Source organism: Balaenoptera physalus, assembly GCF_965194825.1.
Source record: "Balaenoptera physalus genome assembly, chromosome: 5".
Classification (NCBI taxonomy): Eukaryota; Metazoa; Chordata; class Mammalia; order Artiodactyla; family Balaenopteridae; genus Balaenoptera; species Balaenoptera physalus.
The window spans coordinates 86,552,894-86,573,356 of NC_138884.1; the positions used below are offsets into that span (position 1 = coordinate 86,552,894).

The 20,463-nt window shown below is 37.0% G+C and overlaps 1 protein-coding gene across 7 annotated transcripts in view; it reads right to left on the bottom strand.

Moving 5' to 3' along the window:
* Positions 1–20,463, bottom strand: part of KLHL5 (kelch like family member 5) — a 195,384-nt gene that overhangs the window by 64,944 nt on the left and 109,977 nt on the right. For 3 of the 7 annotated variants that reach the window (XM_082464085.1, XM_082464090.1, XM_082464091.1), the window contains 8 exons: positions 16,768–16,883; positions 13,206–13,321; positions 9,641–9,721; positions 8,356–8,468; positions 7,901–8,074; positions 1,553–1,623; positions 916–1,088; positions 718–832 (listed from right to left, as the gene is read on the bottom strand). In XM_082464085.1, coding sequence (XP_082320211.1) covers positions 718–832; positions 916–1,088; positions 1,553–1,623; positions 7,901–8,074; positions 8,356–8,468; positions 9,641–9,721; positions 13,206–13,321; positions 16,768–16,883 — 959 coding nt within the window. The other 4 variants (XM_082464089.1, XR_014264392.1, XM_082464092.1 and 1 more) reach the window with 4 other exon arrangements.

The following is a 20,463-nucleotide window of genomic DNA, read 5'->3' on the forward strand; positions in this document are numbered from 1 at the left end:
GCCATATAAATTTGCCTTCAGGAATTTCATAGTGGTTCACATGAAACAAAGTAATGTAAAATAAAATCACATGCAAAACAACCAAAAATTAAACCTTAGTGACAGTAAGCTTAATAGAACATCTAAGGATAATTCTCAGGTTGGCTCTGTTCCTGAGGGATATCTGACCTCCAGTGGGGAAAGGGGTGGAGAGGAGGAAGGAGGGGAAGAAAAAGCAAGGCTCCCTTCAGATGCTAATGGTCATTTTTCAAAGAATAAAGCGGGGGAGGGAATCAACATTTACTAAGTACCCACCAGACCAAGAAGTGCCTAAGAAAGACCGTGTGCAAAAGCAGATCACACATTTTATTCCATTTAATTTTCCTCATAAGTAGAAGAATCCTCATTTTCCAGATGAGTAAACCAAGGCTCAGAGGGGTAAAGAATTTGTCTACAGGCACCCAGCTAAAAGGGGCAGAAGGGAATTTGAACCCAGGGCCCAATTCTAAAGATCACACTCTGCCCCACTATACCATGGTGTCTTCACAACAAAGGTAAAGAATAAAACCTTTCCAAAATTTATGCAAATTTTTTAGAAGATTTGCAAAACCATTTAAGCTAAGAAAGAGATGTCTGAAGAAAAAGAGTGAAAGACTTGGTCTTAAAAGAAACTATCAGTGCTTCCCAAATAAAAACAAATTATACGCTAGATAAGAAAACAACTGGATTTAGACTTGCCGTTCTCTCCAAGGACATAAAACCAAGCTCGATTATTCATTCCCACAGCCAGATGATAAAGCCCTACTGCTACAAAGTTGGGTTCCACATCCACAGAAACTGTGATTGGTAGCTCCTATAATAGAGAAAAATAACAGTAGTTAACCGCTGAAACTGTTTTGATTTTATTAATAAATAAAAGTAACACCGTTTTCATACTCCTTCAACAGGATTGGCTATGGTGACTTCAAGGAGGGAGGTGAGATATGCAATCCTGGTGCTGCAGGCATCCCCAAGGATAGGGAGCTTGGTCAGGAAAACATGGAGCGATCCCCTCTGGGTAGACAGTGCCAGCAACTGACCATCATCTGTCCAGGACAAGGTGCCCAACCCTGAAATAATGGACATAATAAAGGATTATTCAAAAACAGAGATACTGTTGCAGGCAAACAAGCAACTGTCTTCACTTAAGCTGCCAGAGGCATAAAAATCTTCAAATTTTATAAATAGTTTAAATAGTCTTTATTTAGACTAGGACATTCATCATGGATTGGCTTATGAACATGAGCCCTGATTCATTCAACACTGGCTCAAAGGGAAGGTATGTAAGAATTTAGTTTTTGCAACTGGATTTGGGATAAAACGCACCAGAAATCTTTGAATCAAAGTGGACTTATATGCTTCTAGTCAAGGAGTATGACTCAACGTAATTACTAAAATAAGGAGGCTATCTTAGGGAACTCTAGTAAAAGGTGTTAATTTTATTCCTCCTATAATTAATCCAAACCATACAGTAACACATTACTTTCTGTAATCAAAACGATAAAATGTCAATCTGCTACAGAAAAATCGGTACCTTTATTTTCATCATCCAGGTTGATTATAGCATACATGTCTTTTAATTCTGCCAAGTCATGGATTTTAATGCTGAAAAATAAAAAAAGTCCTTAAATATGAGCGCTAAGTTAAATTGTTTTTGTTCACAAACAATTATAAGCTATGGAACAGGTCAGTGTTCTTCAAAAAGGGATGTACAGGAGGATCCACTGGGTTAAGGTAAGAAAATATTAAATTTTCTATATTTAATTATATTTTATCCTTTAAATTTTTGTTTGTTTGTTGAGATGTGGGGTAGGGTTGTGCCTAGTACATTTAAGTCCATGATGCATTGAGTTAAGTTTTGATTAAGGTGTGAGGTTTAGGTTCAGGTTAATTTTTTTGGTGTATGCATCTCCAACTGCTCTAGCACCATTTGTTGAAAAGGCTATTTTCATTCTATTTAGTTACTTTTGCATTTCTGTCAAGAATCAGTTGTGCATATTTGTGTGGGTTTATTTCTGGCTTCTCTATTCTGTTCCCATTAATCTATGGCCTTGATTACTGTAGCTACATACTAAGCTTTAATATCAGGTAGAATTTTATTGTTCTTTTTAAAAGACTGCTGTTAGCTATTTTAGGGCCTATGATTTTGCATATGTATTTTAGAATAAGCTTTCTCTATCTACAAAAAACCATGCTGGGGTTCAGACATGAATTTCATTAAATCTATAGATCGATTTGGAGAGAACTGGAATCTTTATTGTGTTGAGTCTCCCACTCAATGAACACAGTATGTCTCTCCATTTATTTGCATCTTCTTTGATTTCTTTCAGCAGCATTTTATAATTTTCAGCATACAGAACTTGTACATATTTTGTGAAGTGTGTATCTAAGTATTTCATTTTCTTTGGATTGATTAAAAATGGTATATTTTAAATTTGGTTTCCACACGTTCATTGTTAGTACATAGACACGCAATTGATTGTGTGTTGATCTTGTATCTTGCCACCCTGCTGAACTCACTTATTAATTTTAGTTCTAAGAGTTTGTAGATTCCTCGGGATTTCCTACATAGACTATCATGTCACCTGCAAATAAAAAATAGTTATACTTCTCCCATTCCAATCTGGATGTGGTTTATTTCTTTTTCTTGCCTTACTGCAGTGACTAGAATGTCTAATATTAGATTGAGTTAGAGTAATGAAAGTGGATATCCTTGCCTTGTTCCCAATCTTAGGGGGCCAGCATTCAGTCTTTCACCGTAGAATATAATGTTATCTATAAGTTTTTTGTAGATGTTCTTTATCAAGTTGAGGTAATTCCCCTCTACTCCTAATTTGCTGAAAGTTTTTATTATGAATAGGTGTTAGATTTAGTGAAATTTTGTGTGTGTGTGTCAATTGATGTGATCATATGATTTTTCTTCTTTGACTGATGATATGGTAATTACATTGATTTTTGAATGTTAAGCCAGCTTTGCATACTTGGAATAAATCCCACTTGGTCATGAGGTACAACTTTTTTTTACATTGCTGGATTCAGTTTGCTCAATTTTGTTGAGGATTTTTGTGTCTAAGTTCATGAGAGACAGTGGTCTCTAGTTTTCTTTCTTTTTTTAAATACTATCTTTATTTGCTTTGGTATAGGGTAATACTAACCTTATAAAATAAGTTGAGAAGTGTTTCCTCCTCTTTCTGAAGAGATTTTGTAAAATTGGTGTTAATTCTTTTTTAAATGTTTGGTAGAATTCTCCAGTGAAACCATCTGGATGTGAAGATGTATTTTTCAGGAGCTTTAAAATTATTATTCAATGTCTTTAATGGTTACAGAGATAATTCAGATTACCTATTTCATCTGGGTTGAGTTTTGGTAGTTAGTGGCTTTTGAAAAACTGTGTTTCTTTTTTTTTTTGGAATATAGTTGATTTACAATGTTGTGTTAGTTTCAAGTACACAGAAAGGTGAATCAGTTATACATATACATATATCCACTCTTTTTTAGGTTCTTTTCCCATATAGGTCATTACAGAATATTGAGTCGAGTTCCCTGTGCTATACAGTAGGTCCTTATTAGTTATCTATTTTATATATAGTAATATGTATATGTCAATCCCAATCTCCCAATTTATCCCTCCCCTCCCTTCCCCCCTGGTAATCATAGGCTTGTTTTCTACATCTGTGACTCTATTTCTGTTTTGTAAATAAGTTTATTTGTACCATTTTTTTAGATTCCACATATAAGCGATATCATATTTTTCTTTCTCCGTCTGACTTATTCACTCAATATGACAATCTCTAGGTCCATCCATATTGCTGCAAATGGCATTATTTTGTTCTTTTTTATGGCTGAGTAATATTCTATTGTATATATGTACCACATCTTCTTTTTTTTTTTTTAACATCTTTATTGAAGTATAATTGCCTTACAATGGTGTGTTAGCTTCTGCTTTATAACAAAGTGAATCAGTTATACACACACAATATGTTCCCATTTCTCTTCCCTCTTGCATCTCCCTCCCTCCCACCCTCCCCATCCCATCCCTCTAGGTGGTCACAAAGCACCGATCTGATCTCCCTGTGCTATGCGGCTGCTTCCCACTAGTTATCTATTTTACATTTGGTAGTGTATATATGTCCATGACACTCTCTTACCCTGTCACATCTCACCCCACCCCCTCCCCATATCCTCAAGTCCATTCTCTAGTAGGTCTGTGTCTTTATTCCCGTCTTGCCACTAGGTTCTTCATGGCCTTTTTTTTTTTTTTTTCCCTTAGATTCCGTATATATGTGTTAGCATACTGTATTTGTTTTTCTCTTTCTGACTTACTTCACTCTGTATGACAGACTCTAACTCCATCCACCTCATTACAAATACCTCCATTTCATTTCTTTTTATGGCTGAGTAATATTCCATTGTATATATGTGCCACATCTTCTTTATCCACTCCTCTGTCGATGGACATTTAGGTTGCTTCCATGTCTTGGCCATTGTAAATAATGCTGCAATAAACATTGGGGTGCACGAATCTTTTCGACCAACAGTGTAGGAGGGTTCCCTTTTCTCCACACCCTCTCCAACATTTATTGCTTGTAGATTTTTCTGATGATGGCCATTCTGACTGGTATGAGGTGATACCCCATTATAGTTTTGATTTCCATTTCTCTAATAATTAATGATGTTGAGTATCTTTTCATGTGCTTTTTGGCCATCTGTATGTCTCCTTTAGAAAAATGTTTATTTAGATCTTCCACCCATTTTCTGATTGGGTTGCGTTCCCTATCTTCTAAGTTGTCAAATTTCTGAGTATAAAGTTGTTTGTAGTATTCCTTTCTCCTTTTAATGGTTTTCAGATCTGTAGTGATACCTCTATTTCACTCCTGATATTGGTGATTTGTGTCTTCTATTTTTGTCATCCTTGCTAGAGACTTATCAATTTTTTTCAAAAATTCCAGCTTTTTAATTAATTTTTTTCCTATTTTTAAATTTTCAATTTCTGCTCTTTATTACTTTCTTCCTTCTGCTCTGGGCCTATTTTGCTCTTCTTTTTCTAGTTTCTTGAGGTAGGAACTTAGCTAATTGATTTGAAATCTTTTCTTTCCTGTGTATGAATTTATACTATAAATTTTCTTCTCAGAAATGCTTTAGCTGCCTCTCATATATTTTGATATGTTGCATTTCCATTTTCACTAAGTTCTATGTATTTTTTAATTTGCTTTGAGATTTACTCTTTGACCCATAGCTATTTGGAAGTAGGTTGTCTACTTAAGTGTTTAGAGAATTTCTTGTTGTCTTTCTGTTACTGATTTCAAACATGATTACATGATGGTTAGAGAACACATTTTTTATGATTTCAATTTCAATTTGCTGAGGTTTGTTTCATGGTCCAGGATAGGGTCTACCTTGGTAAATGTTCCATGGGTGCTTGGAAAAAATGTGCATTCTGTTGTTGTTGGGTGGAGTGTTCTGTAGATGTCTGCTAGGTCTGGTTGGTTTACAGCACGGTCCAAGTCTGTTGAGAGTTTAGCTAAGCTACACCATGATGTAGCTGCCTTGGCATCTACTTTGGCCAAGTGGCTTGCAGGGACCTTAAACTAACACTAGTCCTTCCTGCACATGCATGCCCTACATAGCAGCCCACAGTCACAAGCAAAAGTAAGCTCCTTATGTGACTTCTCCAATAGCCCTTGTGACCAACAGTCTCCCCTGCCTCCACCTTACCTACCCAGCTATTTACCATTACTGTTACTTTTCTTTTATTCTTGATGTTCCAAATTTCCTTCTGTCATCTGTTTTCTTCTATCTGAAGAACTTCCTTCAGCAATTCTTTTAGAGGAGGTCCCCTGGCAGTAAATTCTCTTCATTCTCCTTCATCTGAGAATGTTTTTATTTCACCTTCATTACTGATGGATATTTTTACTGGATATAGATAGAGGTTTGGTTAACAATTCTTTTCTTTCAGCACTTCAAGAATGTTGTGAGTTTCCTTCTGGCCTCTATGGTTTATGGTGAGAAATCTGCTGTCATTCAAAATGTTCTCTGGCTGCTTTCAAAATCTTTTCTTTGCCTTTAGTTTTTAGCAGTTTGATTATGATGTGTCTGGGTCTAGATTTCTTTGGATTTACCCTTTTGGGGTTTGCTGAGCTTCTATAATATATAGGTTTATGTCTTTTGCCAAATGTGAGAGTTTCCGGCCATTATGTCTGAGATTCTTAAGACACAAATGTTAGACCTTTGGTAGTTTCACAGGTCCCTGAGGCTCTGCTCATTTTTTTTTTTTTTCCGATCTTTTTTTCCTCTGGGTTCTGAATGGATATTTCTATTGCTCTACCTTCAACTTCACCAACTCTTTTACTCTGTGATTTCCATTCTGGTGTTACATACACTGCATTAATATTATTTTTTCAGTCCTAGAATTTCCATTTGGTTCTTCTTTATAGGCTGTGTTTCTTTTCTGAGACTGTTCCCATCTGTTTTGAGAATGCTAGCCCTTACTTCTTGGAGCATTTTTATAATAGCTGCTATTTCCATCATCTTGGCATTGGTGTCTTTTGATTGCCATTTCTCAAGTGAGTTGAAATTTCCCTGATTCTTCATATGTCAAGTAATTTGGGGTTATATTCTGGACATTTTGAATATTATGTTATGACACTCTGTCTTGTTTAAATCCCACAGAGAAGGTTAATTTTTTTTTTCTTTTTTTAAGCAGGCAATCAGCCCAGTTGGTTTCAGGCCACACATTTTAACCAGCCTTCTGTGGGTTATGATTTCAATGTCAGTTCCACTTCCAAAGCCTTTGCAGTGGTACTCGGATATGTCCCTGTATGCCTTACTCTTTGGCCAGTATAGGACCTGGGCTATGATCTATCCCTTATTTCAGTTCTCAAAGTCTTTGGTATGTGTTTAGGATGTGATACACACACACAGCTCAGGGATGAACCTGGGAGTTCATAAATATCTTTATAGGGTTGCTTTCCAGAGTTTCTCCTTCTCCAGGATCTCCCTGGTATATTCTGGTTCCCTGGGGCTCTGCTTTTTGGTCTTCCAGCAGGAAAGCTGGGGCTCTAGTTGCTCTGCTCTGCCTTGTATCTCCTACAACTGTGCCTGCAGCCAAGTAGTGAGAGGACAGAGAGAAAAATAAAGAACAAGGGTAGGCCCCACCTTCTTGGGACCACAGCTCCTCCAATTGGAGAGGAAGGTTACCCTCCATCAGAGTTTTAGGTGCCTGTGGGTCCTTGCTGTCACTGCCATGGTGAGATTGCTTGGTGGCTGGGGGCATGAGAGAACAAAGAAAGACAAAAAAAAAAAAAAAAATAGGGGGATTTCCCCAACTTTCTCTGAGTGTTAGTTCTCTTTCCTGTAACTTGAGCCAGAACTAAAGGGCTTCTCTCAGAGTTCTCTCTCTCTGCCCCGGTGCTTACATCCAGGGTCCGGGTTTCAGGCTGCCTTGAGTCCTGGCTGAGAGAGACCAGAAGACAAATGGGAGACTCACCACTGGCTCAGTGATACTTCAAACGATGGCCTTCTTCTCCAATCTGCCTGCTACTATTTACTTTTCAGAGTCCTTAAATAGCTGTTCCATGGATTCTGTTCAGGTTTTATGGCTGTATTCAGTGAGAGTGACAGGGTGGAGTGTGCCTATTTTATTTTTAAGATTGATTTTCAAGCATACTCCATTTTAGGTTTTGTATTTAGCACACATTTAGTATTTTAGGTATTACCCCGAGTGTTAAAGGCAGAGGTAAAGGCATGTTAGGAATTTTCAATTGCGAACATATTCTAACAGTGCAACTATGGTTGATAGATTCACATTAGTTAACAATGTCTTGGTGAATCTCTTGAATATTCCTTATATAAGCTTTCCTGGGAATATGTGAATATAACTTACCAGTTATCACCACATGTAGCAGCTTTGTTAAGGGTCTGTGATACTGCAATACTGGTTAGACTATCTTTATGGTCACGAGCCTGAAATATCTCTTGACCGATCTCTCGAATATGAGTGGAAATGACCACAAAAATTCCACGTGAAAAACCAATCAAGATGTAGCCATCACCATACCTATAGCAACGAAGGCAATAATACAGTAAAAAGGGAGATTAACTATCATTTGCAGTACAGTAAATAAGCAAATACCTTAAAACTAAGGAATTCGAGAATATAATTTATCAAGGGCCTATTTGCCAGATAATATGCTAGGTAGTTCCACATAATAAATCATAGACTATAATCCAGAAAATGTTACATAGAGAAGTGAAAATGCCACAGACAAAAATTAAATATATTATAATTAGTAAGGGAAAACACAGGGGTATCCTTCTGTAATGAGCTTTTGTACATACCAACTATAGCAGACAATGTTGCCGTAGCGCTGCTGAAACTCCAGATCAATTGGGCTATCTGGCTCATTCAGATTAAAAAGAAACAAAGTTTTCTTGCCAACCACTACACTTATCTGCCAGAAAATAAAAGAGATTATGAAATGAATTACTCAGTACTTCATGAAAAGACTAATAAGCAAATCCAAACAGCATAAACCTAATTTAGAAAAACAATGAGCCAAATTTAGCATGTTAAATGTTATAATTAGTAAGGTAACAATATGACTAACTCAAAACATTTGTAACATTTTACTAATATACAGTCTGGGAAGGATCCTTGGCTTCACATATATGCAATACACCCTTGGAAGTACACTAAAATAGCTCGATGGAATAACCTTTTAAAATTCTCTGTACCTCTAATATGAGTCCTGTGCAGTACAGGAAGGTAGGTCTGACATAGTTCCATTGAAACTGAATTCATATCCGGAGTATAGAGAGTCTTCTATCCTAAGGCTGTCTGATTTTGATTTTGGGCTATCTGGGATTACAGGTCCACACCTGTGTGGATAATCTAGCTCGGCTTTTTATATCATCACTCTTCCCATCACCTGCAGGGCACTGGTCAATGTGGCTAGACTACTATCCAGCTGGTACAAGTCGGTACTTAACTATAATTCTCAGTTGAGGGTCTAACTGTGTTGGGGAGAGAAAAGAGTGCATTACTTATTTGGGCTCATTAAGGGTAATGGATATATATATGTAAAGAGAAACACTTTGATATATTTCCTTGATTCTAAGACGCTACCAGTTAGGAGTTATTATCACTTTAATAATAGCTTTTTGAGAAATAAAGGAACATTACTTCATTAAATATATTCTTGTTGATTGTAAAAATCATCTGGATTTCCGAATGTTAAAATGTGGCAGGGAAAACGATCTAGGGTATTAAAAAAATAAAACTATAATTTCCAGAGCTCTGGTCCCCACATCTGATAGAGTGAAAATAAAAAAAAAAGATAGAGAAATCAATACTCTTGCTTTTCAAGGTGCCCCCACTGTTTTTGCTACCATAAGAATAAGAAAAGCAGCAAGTGTAACAGGAAGCTGTCCTCACTTGCTGTGATATTAGGTGGCAGCAGAAAAAACATTTAGGCCTGAGAAACTGGGGCCTGCATTGGTTTAATAAGTGAAGGACTATAATTTATTTATCACTATAGATTCTGAACCATACTAGAAAAGGAGACAGAATATCCTAAAAAATTACCAAAATAATTTGGGCCTGGATTTGATTTAGAACTCTTACTGTGCTTTCAGCAGTGGAGGTGCGGTCATCAGTCTTCATCATGGAAAACTGCATGTCGCTAGGCTCTGATCTCACTGGTGTCTGCAAAGGTGAAAATACTATCACTATGAATAAACCCCAAACTCAAATTCATTCTATTACTAAAACAGGTAACTTGCTTTCATTTGTTACAGGTTGGACTAACAACCTGAAAATCCCACTGCTACAAACTTCTAGAAATTCTGGATGAAACTGAACACGTATCTTATTAAATGGCTAAGATAAGCTTGAAAGAAGGTTAGGAAGATTTCCAGGGACCGTAAGCAAAGATCAAATTGAAAACCAAAGTGTGTAAAGAAACTGATGCTGCAGATATCCAGAGCAGTAGCTGGTAAAGGGAGACAATAAGGAAGCCCATTTGGCTCAAGCTGGGCTTTGGGTCAGAAAAAATTCTTTTCAAATCAAAGACTTTCCCTCCTATGCTCATTGTGGTCTAAGGTCCAAAGTTATACTTTGAGTGGTCTAGAAACTCCCTGCAGTGTTTGGCCAAAACGAATCTAAAGCCTCTGCAAAGGCTGCAAAAAACTTCCACAGTCAAGCCCTGCTGGAGATGAGCTCACAATTCAAAATGAGAAAACTCAGAAACAAACAATGGATCAAGAGGAAGAGTCACCAGATCTAAAAAGAACAGAATTATCAGAAAGAGATCATAAAATAAATACATTTAAAATGGCTAAAAACATAAAAGGACTCATAAATACAAGAAAAGACAACACTTTCTTTAAAAAGTCCAGGCAGATTTTAAAAAGAACTACAAAGTACTTTCTATAAATAAAAAGTAGAGCCATTAAAATAAAGACTCAATGGGATGGACAGAAGATTAGACAAATTTGAAGAAAGAATAAGTTAACTGATTTGAGGAAATTATCCTGAAGATTGCAAAGAGTGACAAAAAGAAACTATGAAAGAGAGATCAAGAGATACAAGAAGATCCAACATATGTCTAACAGTTGCTCTGGAAAGACAGAATAGAAAGGGCGAGAGGTGAATTTCAAAGAGATAATGACTAAGAACTTTCCAGGATTGATGAAAGACAGCAATCTTCAGATTCAGGAAGCAAGACAAGTCCTCAGCAGGATAAATAAAGATAAATCCACACAAGTTACAATGGAGTGCTCTGCAGAATAGCCAAGTCAAAGCAATGAAGAGAAAATACCAGACAAAACAATACTTATAACGTATGTTTTGTTTACTGCATCATAACTTAAGTAGTATGCCAAATTCTGGAAGCATACTTCTTGGGGATTAAAAATGGGAAATAGTTGTCTTGTATGTTAATAATGGCTGAGCGGTAATGGCTTCCTTGGCTGTTATGTGTGGAAAAGTATTCTAAGGTCTTGATTCAGTGAAGAAAAAAAATGCCAATATCTACTGATGATGTGTGATATGGATACAAGATGGGGGACCTGTAGCATTCTAATTCTAAAGGACACCAATATAGATGGACCAAAATTACAAGGTTTCTAGAAACTATTTTTTACAGTAATGCTATATATATATATATTTTTAACATCTTTATTGTAATGCCATATTAACCTTCCTTAAGAACCATTGTAATCATGCTATGGTCTGCTCAACATGACTGAGTTACTTCTATCTCACTTTCAAAGCTTTCCAGATACAAGAACCAACTTTCTTCTTCAGACTTATCTTCTATAAATTCTCAATCAAAGCCCAAATCTTCAGTCAGTCCAGTCTGGAATAAGCCATGAACAAGCTGTAATAAGTTTTTCCTCTTATCTTTGTTCTGTTCTGCTTGGAGTGAATGACAGCGACTGCTAAATGTCTTACAATACCCATTAAAACAAGTTTTAGCAGGGCACATGATCACCTAGGCAGACTAAATTTGCAGCTTCCCTGGCAGCAGCAGGGTGTCACCATATAACTAGGTTCTGGTCATATGATATGAATGGAAATTATGATTGCATCTTCCAGATTAGGTCGTTCACAAATTTCTTGCACTCCACTTCTCTTTTTCCCTTCCCTGGGGCTGAAATGAGGTGCTGGTATGCTTCCTTTAACCATGCACATGAGGGCAAAACACCCTAGAAAATGGCAGAACAATAAGATGGAAGGAAGGGAGGGGAAGGAAGGAAGGGGGACTTTATACAACCTTGAGAAGCAGAGATACATAGATGACATGCTTACCCCTCTCTGTTTTATGAGAAAAAGAAAGAGGAAAAACCACCCAAACTACCATATTCTTAGAGTCCTTGTAATTTTGGGTCTCGTTGTTACAATAGTTTAGCCTACACACTGACTGATTTAGATCATCTTCTCTCTTACAGATTCACAATCCAACTTTCATTTATCTCCTCTATCTCACAAATGTTATAGGACTTGTAAGCTATATCACACAATTTGATAATCATATAAGATGATATATGTTTTATCATGATTCGTTTTCTCTTCTTGAGAGTAGGGGGCCTATGGTGGGTAGCCTCTAAGATGGTCTGGAATGATCCTCACCTCCTGGTGTTCATGCCTTTGTGTAATCCCCATCCCGGCCCCTCAGTGTAGGCTGGGCCTAGTGACTCACCTCTACAGAACAGAATACAGCAAAAATAATTTTGAGATCAGGTTATTTATTAACGATTGCAGCTTAAGTCTTGAATGACTATTCTCACTCCCTTGCCAGCTGCTTTGTTGTGGTTCCCAGTCAAGCCTTCAGATAAGACTGCAGTTCGGACTGATAAAATGATTGCAGCCTCATGAGAGACCCTGAGGCAGAAGCACCCAGCTTAGCTGCACCTGGATTCCTCATCCACAAAAACTGCAAAGCAATGTTTGTTGTTTTAAACTGCTAAGTTTTGGGGGTAATTTATTATGCAGCAATAGGTAGTTAATATAGGGCCATATTTCATATTTCTTCTGTAGTCATATTTCTTCTACAGTACATAGCACAGTGCCATGTAACTAGCAGGTATTCAAAGAATGTCAACATTGCTCTAGAAGTAATAAATCATAAGCCAAGTCATCCAAAGTGAAATTTTGCCACTGGTGAGCTTCTATAGCTACGGGTAATACAAATTCCCTTGAGATGAGCCTCTGAAGATCTAATCAATCTTGGGAAATTTGAACATCAGTAAAATTTAACCCTAAAATTAAATTTAATTAGGATTAGTTTGGAAGCAATTTAACATATCAGCTAAAGGAGTGGGCTTTAGAATCAGGCAGTTGATTACATTACCTGACTCTGAGTCCAGTTGTTAACATTTACGCTGTAAACATACATATATAAAATAAGAGTTATTTCACAAATATACTGTTTGACTATAACCACAGAGCTGATAATCCATGCTAATACTAGCCAATGGGAAATGTACAAAGGAGGATATTTGGATAAAGTATTCATATTAAAGAAAAATGTCCTAATACATTACAAAAATTTGATGTTTAGAATGTGAAGTTACTGTATACATATCTCACATAGAGATTTTTAAATTTTATACATCAGTTTGATAGACAAACTTTGTTTTGGAAGAAAATTTGAATATAGCCGACCAAAGAGATGTTACTGTATTACCTGTCTTATCGTGTCACCTTCCTGATTACTAACTGTAATCATTTTATCTTCACCACCTAAAGCAAGCATGTTTTCTGCATTCCAACATCCACATGTGATTCTCTTAGTATGTTTTCCTGAAAAAGAGATGATTTTTGTACATATTGATTTCTCAAAAAAAATTTTAGATATCTGTGATGTTAATCTGAAAGTTTAGGTAATATACTATGGAAATTAAACAGACAAGAAATTTTAAATCTCATCAAAGCAGTTAGTGTCTAAGCAACCTTATTTAAAACAGTTTATTACCAAGTTGTAAATCAAGATACAGGCATATGAGGGCAATCCTGTTTTCCAATTTTTTATGTGCATATGAGCATAGGTCCTAACATAAAAAGATATTCCACCCCTTGACAAGTTTGTTTACCATATAACCAAACCTATCACAATAATGTCTTAAGCACAAAATGTGCTTAAATCTCAAAGCACCAAAGCTATCTTTACTATATTCAGCTTCACAGTGTGGGAGACCCTTGGCATAAGCAGATTCAACATCACAGTTTTGACTATTCGTATATAACTAAAGGACATACAATGATTCATGACACTGAGGTACAAATATGAAGGCACCTTCGTGAGACTTGTGTTAAAAATTGACTCATTTAGCTAGTGAGGGATATTAGATAGCCACTAAGTATCAGGACGTTTTTTTATTGAGCAATCTAGACAGTGCAAAAACCACATTTTGGGGTGCAAATTGCATGCTTGACACTGAGGGCATTTGTCGAAGGTCCTGGGATAGATAAATACTCAAGAGCCCCAAGGTTAATTAAGTATACAGATTCTGGAGGCAGACTGCCTATTTTGAATAAGTGGCTCCACCACTTATTGCAAAACCATGGGTAAGTGACTTAACCTTTCTATTCCTTAGTCACATCATCCAAAAATTGGGGATAATAGTAGGAGCTCTCTCATAGGGGTTGAGGATCAAACGAGTTAAAGCACTTAGAAGACTGCCAGGTATATAGGAAATGCTATATAAATGTTAGCTATTTTAGCTGTTATTGAGACAGAGATCATGTTTATTTTATTCATGTACCCCTTACAGAACCTAATACAGTATGTATGCAGAAGGCAGGCTCTAAATAAATAGTCGTTAAGTGAGTAGACCCTGAGGCCAGAGTGTGCCGAGTGTGTTAGAGGATCAGGTAGGAGGACAGTATGGCTGTGAAGTCCCAGAAGATGAGTAAGAGATGAAGTCAGAGAGTCGCCAAGGGCCAGGTCACAGAGGGCTTGGCTGGCCATAGTGAGGACTTTGACCCTGGGTGACATGGAGAGCCACTGGAGAGTTTCGAGCAGAAGCCTCACTGTGGCCTCCGGGTTGAGGATATTCTATAGCAGGGCAAGATCTGAAGCAGGGAGACCAGTTAAGATATTCCAGAAATCCAGGTCAAAGATGTCTGAGCCCCACACCATGGTGGCAGCAGTAAAGGTGATGAGAACAGTCTTGATTCTGGAGATATCTGGAGATAGATCCTACTAGATTTTCTGGCAAATTAGGTATGGAAAGTAGGAGAAAGATAAGGGTCAAGGATGACGATAAGGTTTGGCTTAAATATCTAAAAGGATGGAATGCCATCAATGATGAGAGGGAAAACTGTTGGTTTTGGTGATATTAAATTTGAAGTGTTTACTAGAAATCTCATTGGAGATGTTGAGTAAGCAGCTGGATGTATGAGTCTAGAGTTTGGAAGAGATAAACATGGGACTATAGAGGTAGTATTTCAAATCAGAAGACCAGAGCACAAAAGTGAAGGGAACATTCAGAGAAGAGACTGGGAAATAGGAGATTTTGCTGATCATAGATTAAGTGGTACACTGGAACTGGGTGTCCAAAATAATGGGTGTTAGAAGGGAAAAAAGGAGTACGTGAAGAGAGGTGGAAAGATGCCAAAGACAAACTTTTTTCTATACTCAAGAAAGGGAGAAGAAAATCTCTCCTTTTCTTCTAGTGCTCAGAATTCAGGTTAGCCTTAACTTCACTGATAACAGTTAACATGTTTTACGTGCTTACTTAACAGTGTTCTAGGCACTTTACACGTATTGACTCATTTAATTAGTATTAACTTATAGTTACCATACTATGGCCACTGAAATGTAAATCATGTTATTGGGAGACTGGCAATATTAGGTACACTGTGAACAATGAAATTCATGCATGTTAGAAGCATGCAAAGTGAGAACTGCCTATATCTAGTCTAGTTCAAGGAAATAAATCAGAGCATGATGAAACAAGGTAACAGACATTAGCTACCGTAAAAACCATGCATTCGTGCAGCTGCTATTGGAAGTGAAATGCCTTGGCTTTAGGAAAGTAAATTATTTCAAAGGAAAAAAAGCAGAGCCACAAATCACAACTAACTCTGAAAGAGGCAGGTAAAGGACCTAAAATATATAATTAGCCTGAATCTTTTCCATTTTACACAGTGAATTAAATTAGCTGAGATTAGAATCAATATTCATACTAAATACAAAGATCACATATAAAATCATGTATATATGACAGATACTGACACAAAATAATCATGCTTTGACAAATTATTTTCTTATACCTCAAGTGTCAAAATTTCTAGGGCTTATAAGTTAACTGGTAGAATATACCTGTAAATGAAGTGGGAGACAGAAAATGCCTACTTAAGTCAAACTAATTTATATGGTGAAAGCAGAGTTTTGTAACTCAAAAGTTTTTAGTTTAATTTTTCAAGTGGATCAATGACATAACTGTTTAGGTAGAGCACTAAAAATATTCCTATGAAAGATATACATATATGTGAAAATAATTTGAAATGAACAAGTGTCCTTAATTGAAAGGCACTTTCTCAAGTATTCTGTGGGCACTATTATCTCCAGGATTTAATTCTTTCATTAGTGGTAAATTATATTGGCCACCTGTATGTAATTAAGCCCACTGTTTCACCATTCACCAGCATGATGTTACAATAACTGAAAAGAATCGATACTGTTCCCTCCTGGGGAGTCTGAGGGCAGATGCTAGGTGACCAGAGGCTGGGGGAATCAATGAGACTGAACCAAGAAGGTCAAAGGATTAGACACACATACCCTCCAGTCATACACCCTGAGGGAAATATAACTCAAAGTCCACTCCTAGATTAAATTGGTGTTTGGAGAGAGTGAGGGGTCAGAATTAGGAATCTGGATATACTCTGTCCAAGAAGCCACCAAATGTTTTAGCCCATCTACTAATGTGTTGATATGCATCTGAGTTATTCCATGCCAGAGGCACAATCTGGGTGAGAAAGGTACAGTTGGAAGCCATGCTATTAATGTACTGGTGTCCAAAGGCACAGGCTCACCCTAGGGCAGCCAGTTACATAGCCTGGGAAACTCTTAGTAGGTAGTGAAGATGGATCTTCTAGTTTAGATAGATGTATGGCTTGACCAGGGAAGTCTTAATTTTTAACTACAAAATTTCTCTTGCAATATCAGGGAAATCTGAGGTGGTAAAATTTACATTTGTGTAAAGCATCTCAAATACTTAGCAGTGTTTCCAGCTACAACCTACCAAGGACAGGAATCTTTCGAGATGTCTGACGATTATAAATAAGCAAATTTCCTTTAACAGTTCCAACAGCCAGGAAACTTCCAAATTTTGACCAAAGAAGGAAAGACAATTGATCCCTGTAACATTAAGACACAAATTACTAAACAATTCACAATTATAACCCCCTAAGTAGTCCTTTTAAAAAGTACTTCATGAATAGTTTTAACATCTACTTAGAAGCTGAAGTACAAAATTACAACTTAATGCTTTAGGACAACGAAGAAGTGCTAAAGACATTCTGAGACACTATGAAATGATCTTAGGTGAGTGAGACTTAAAATACAAATGTATGATGAATATAGGCTTCAATTCAGTCACGATGGAATCTCAAATTTCATCAGATGACTCATGATGAGATACTTATTAATTTGTCTACTAATGATAGTTGTAACTCTAATTGTGGTAAAAATCTTCATGGATGATAACATCTCATGCTTTAAAAAAAAGTAGTGTCCAACTATACGATATACTAAATTGGAAAAATCACTGGGAATTCATGATTCATGAAAAAGGACATATATTTCCCAGCTCTGTCACTGTTAAGAGTAGCTCATAAGGAGGTAGAAAGCACATTTGCCTACCACCAGTTCTTACTGCGCATTCTAGGATCCAAAGGTTGAACTTTTATACAATCCTCTACTAAAGGGAATCAAGACTCCTTGGAGAGTAGCTCATTTATATACTGAGGAAAGAAATCACAATGGATCTAGAAAAGTGGTTATGAAAATACAATCCCAGGACCAGCATCATCACCTGGGAACTTCAGAAATGCTAGTCCCCAGATCCCACCCCTGTCCTACTGCATGAGAAACTCTGCGGGTGGTGCCCAGCTGGCTGTGTTTTCATAAGCTCTCCAGGTGATTCTGATGCAGCTAAACTTTGCGAGTCACTGATAGATCAAGCTACTGTTTTCAGAAAGCGACACAGCTTTCAAGAATGTTGAGGGCAGTAATAAAAGGACAAAAGAGTCAGCTTAAAGGGGACTCCTCTGGCTAAATTAGGGGAATTTGAGCATTAAAAATTACATATTTAATTGAAACAAGTTGAGTTTGCGACAGGCCATAAAACCTAATGATACTTGGAAGACAAAAATTCACTTAAAGCATAGGAAAAGTTAGTTGTAATAATAAGTGAATGTAATAAAATGTTTAGCTAAAAATTAATTTTAATAAGAAGTATTAATATACCAGGCTGCTAGGTTTCTTCAATTGAGTATATATTTACAATTATTGAATATATTAAGTATACAGTATACTTTATAAAAGATATTAAGTACATATTTTATAAAAGATAAATATGCATTTGTCTCTCAGTTTAAGCAGGTACAGCAGCCCTGAGAGCATGCCTCTCAGATCTCTAACTATAGAAAGTGTAACTGACCAAGGCCCCCAGCTGCTAGGCATTGGAATCCATCACCTCAACATGCTGGGACCACACCTTCCCACGGGTTGCTCCCAGACAATGATTGCGCATGGCAGGGGTCCTGCTGAGGCCCATTCCTGGGAGGTACAGGGCTCCTTTGATGGTAACCTTGGCTCAGACTGGGCCTAGCTGAACTTTTTAGAACTGTGCTGCGGTCCCCGATGTTTCTACCCCCCTTTCTTTCTTCCCTCTCTCCTTTACAAGGGTCAGACATGCACTGTGGTCTGACGGCTCTTCTAACCTCTTCTCCCTCTCTGTTCCCTCACAGATATTTCCTGTGATAAACACTTTACACATTTAATCCTGTTTTGGAGTCTGCTGCTCAGAAAACATGAATTTAAAAAATTGGAGTGAGCTAAATAGTACCAGAGAAAAGAGGAACTATATGACAAGAACAAGGTCTGATTAGCAACTGTGGTCACATATAGTAAGAGTAGTGTAACAATATTAGTCCAGTCAACAGTTTATCAGTACTAACAGTCACACAACAACCAACTAGAAATAGGATTAAATAGTGTATTCCAAGAAGATCAAGTAATCAAATGTCTTCAAAAGAAGAGTTAGCTGAATGGGCTTCATCTTTCCTCTCTTAGAAGATAAGACCTCTAGAAGGTCCTACAAAGTACAGTAAGATCCTAAGACATACATATGTTTCCAATTATGCTAACAGATCAGGCCAACATATAATAATCACACATATTTCTGGCCAAGAAAAATGTAATGAATATATTATTATAGGAAAATGCACCTGGCTACAAAAAAAGGCAACCTATGTGAAAGGCACAGGTTTATAAAATTCTTGCTGATATGACAGTTGAAGGTCAATTAGAAAAGAAGCTGAATAGGGCGACTAGTACTCGGGTGTGAATGGCCTTGGGAGAAGCAACCATGTCCCATGATCCAACCAAGAATCAATTGGTTGATGAACCAGATGCTGTACTCAGAAATTCTCTGAAAAGATTGATGTATCCCAGGTAAAAAACTAAATGATTACTGCTGTAGGCCTAGGTAGGATCAGGGTAAGTACCACTATAATCTTAAAAAGGTAGAAAAAATACATTTAGTAAAAATGATGAAATAAATTCAACCCATTGTGCTAACCTAATAATTTAAGATAGTTAAGTGGCATTGCAGCAACTTCTATAATAATTATATTTGACGCTTTGTGAATTATTTGTTTGAAGTGCACAGAAGAATCTAATCAGATTAAATTTGTAAATGAAATTTTAATTGTTTAAAGGAAACTTAAGTTTGCAAAATATTTAAGAAAATTTTGCAAACTTGATATTCAAAATTGTTAACTATCATGATATATTAGATTGATCATTAACAAAAAAACAAATAGTAGTAGGTATACCTTTCTATAGCCAAAGGCCTTTAGACATTAAAATATTAATAGCAACAGTAAAACACCCTTAATTTTATCTTATTGATAATTACAATAACATCTACTGTTCCCTCAGTTCTTATTTTGGTGCCTGGCCACTGCATACAATTAACTGTCACAACAATCCTGAGATGATGTGAGAAAATGTAAGCGGGGGAAGATAGACAGTGGGAGGCATAGCTGCCAATTCGAAACACCTGGGATTAATTATGCATTTTTCTCTGGGTCAGGATGTGGCCTCACTGATGCTCAATTTGGTTCAAGAAGCAACACTTGATGTTTATAAACATCCTCTTGAATGGAAGTACACAGGGTGTGTAAAATCCTTCTGAAAAGTGATGTACCGAAGTGTTAAAGGACAGAACAAGAAATGAAGGTTCTCAGACCTAGCAAGACTTGATGTTGTTCAGACACTATTGCCTGTGGATGCATGTCTCGTGCGTCACTTTGGAGGGTCAAGAGAACCTGCGCTAAGGTGATGTTTGGTCCTGCTCTGTTATTCCTTGGTAAGTAAGTTGGAAAAGTATAGTCTAATCTTACGGTATGTGTGTGATCTCTTCCTGCCCACCTGCAGGCCACATGATGCCATGAAGCAGATTATTATTACTATACACTCTTTACATATATGAAGAAATTGAGGCTTAAAGAGAGGTTAAGCAATTTGTCCAAGGTCAAAACTGCAGTTTTAGTTGTAAATACCTACAGGTTTTTCTTTTCCATATGGCAAAATGGTTTCCATTTTAGCAGAGACCTGCAATTTATTCTGTCTGCCCAGGATTTTTCCCGCTTGTGAACTGCCCCACCCTCACTCCACTCTTCACTGGGTAGGATTATCAACGCCATGGCCC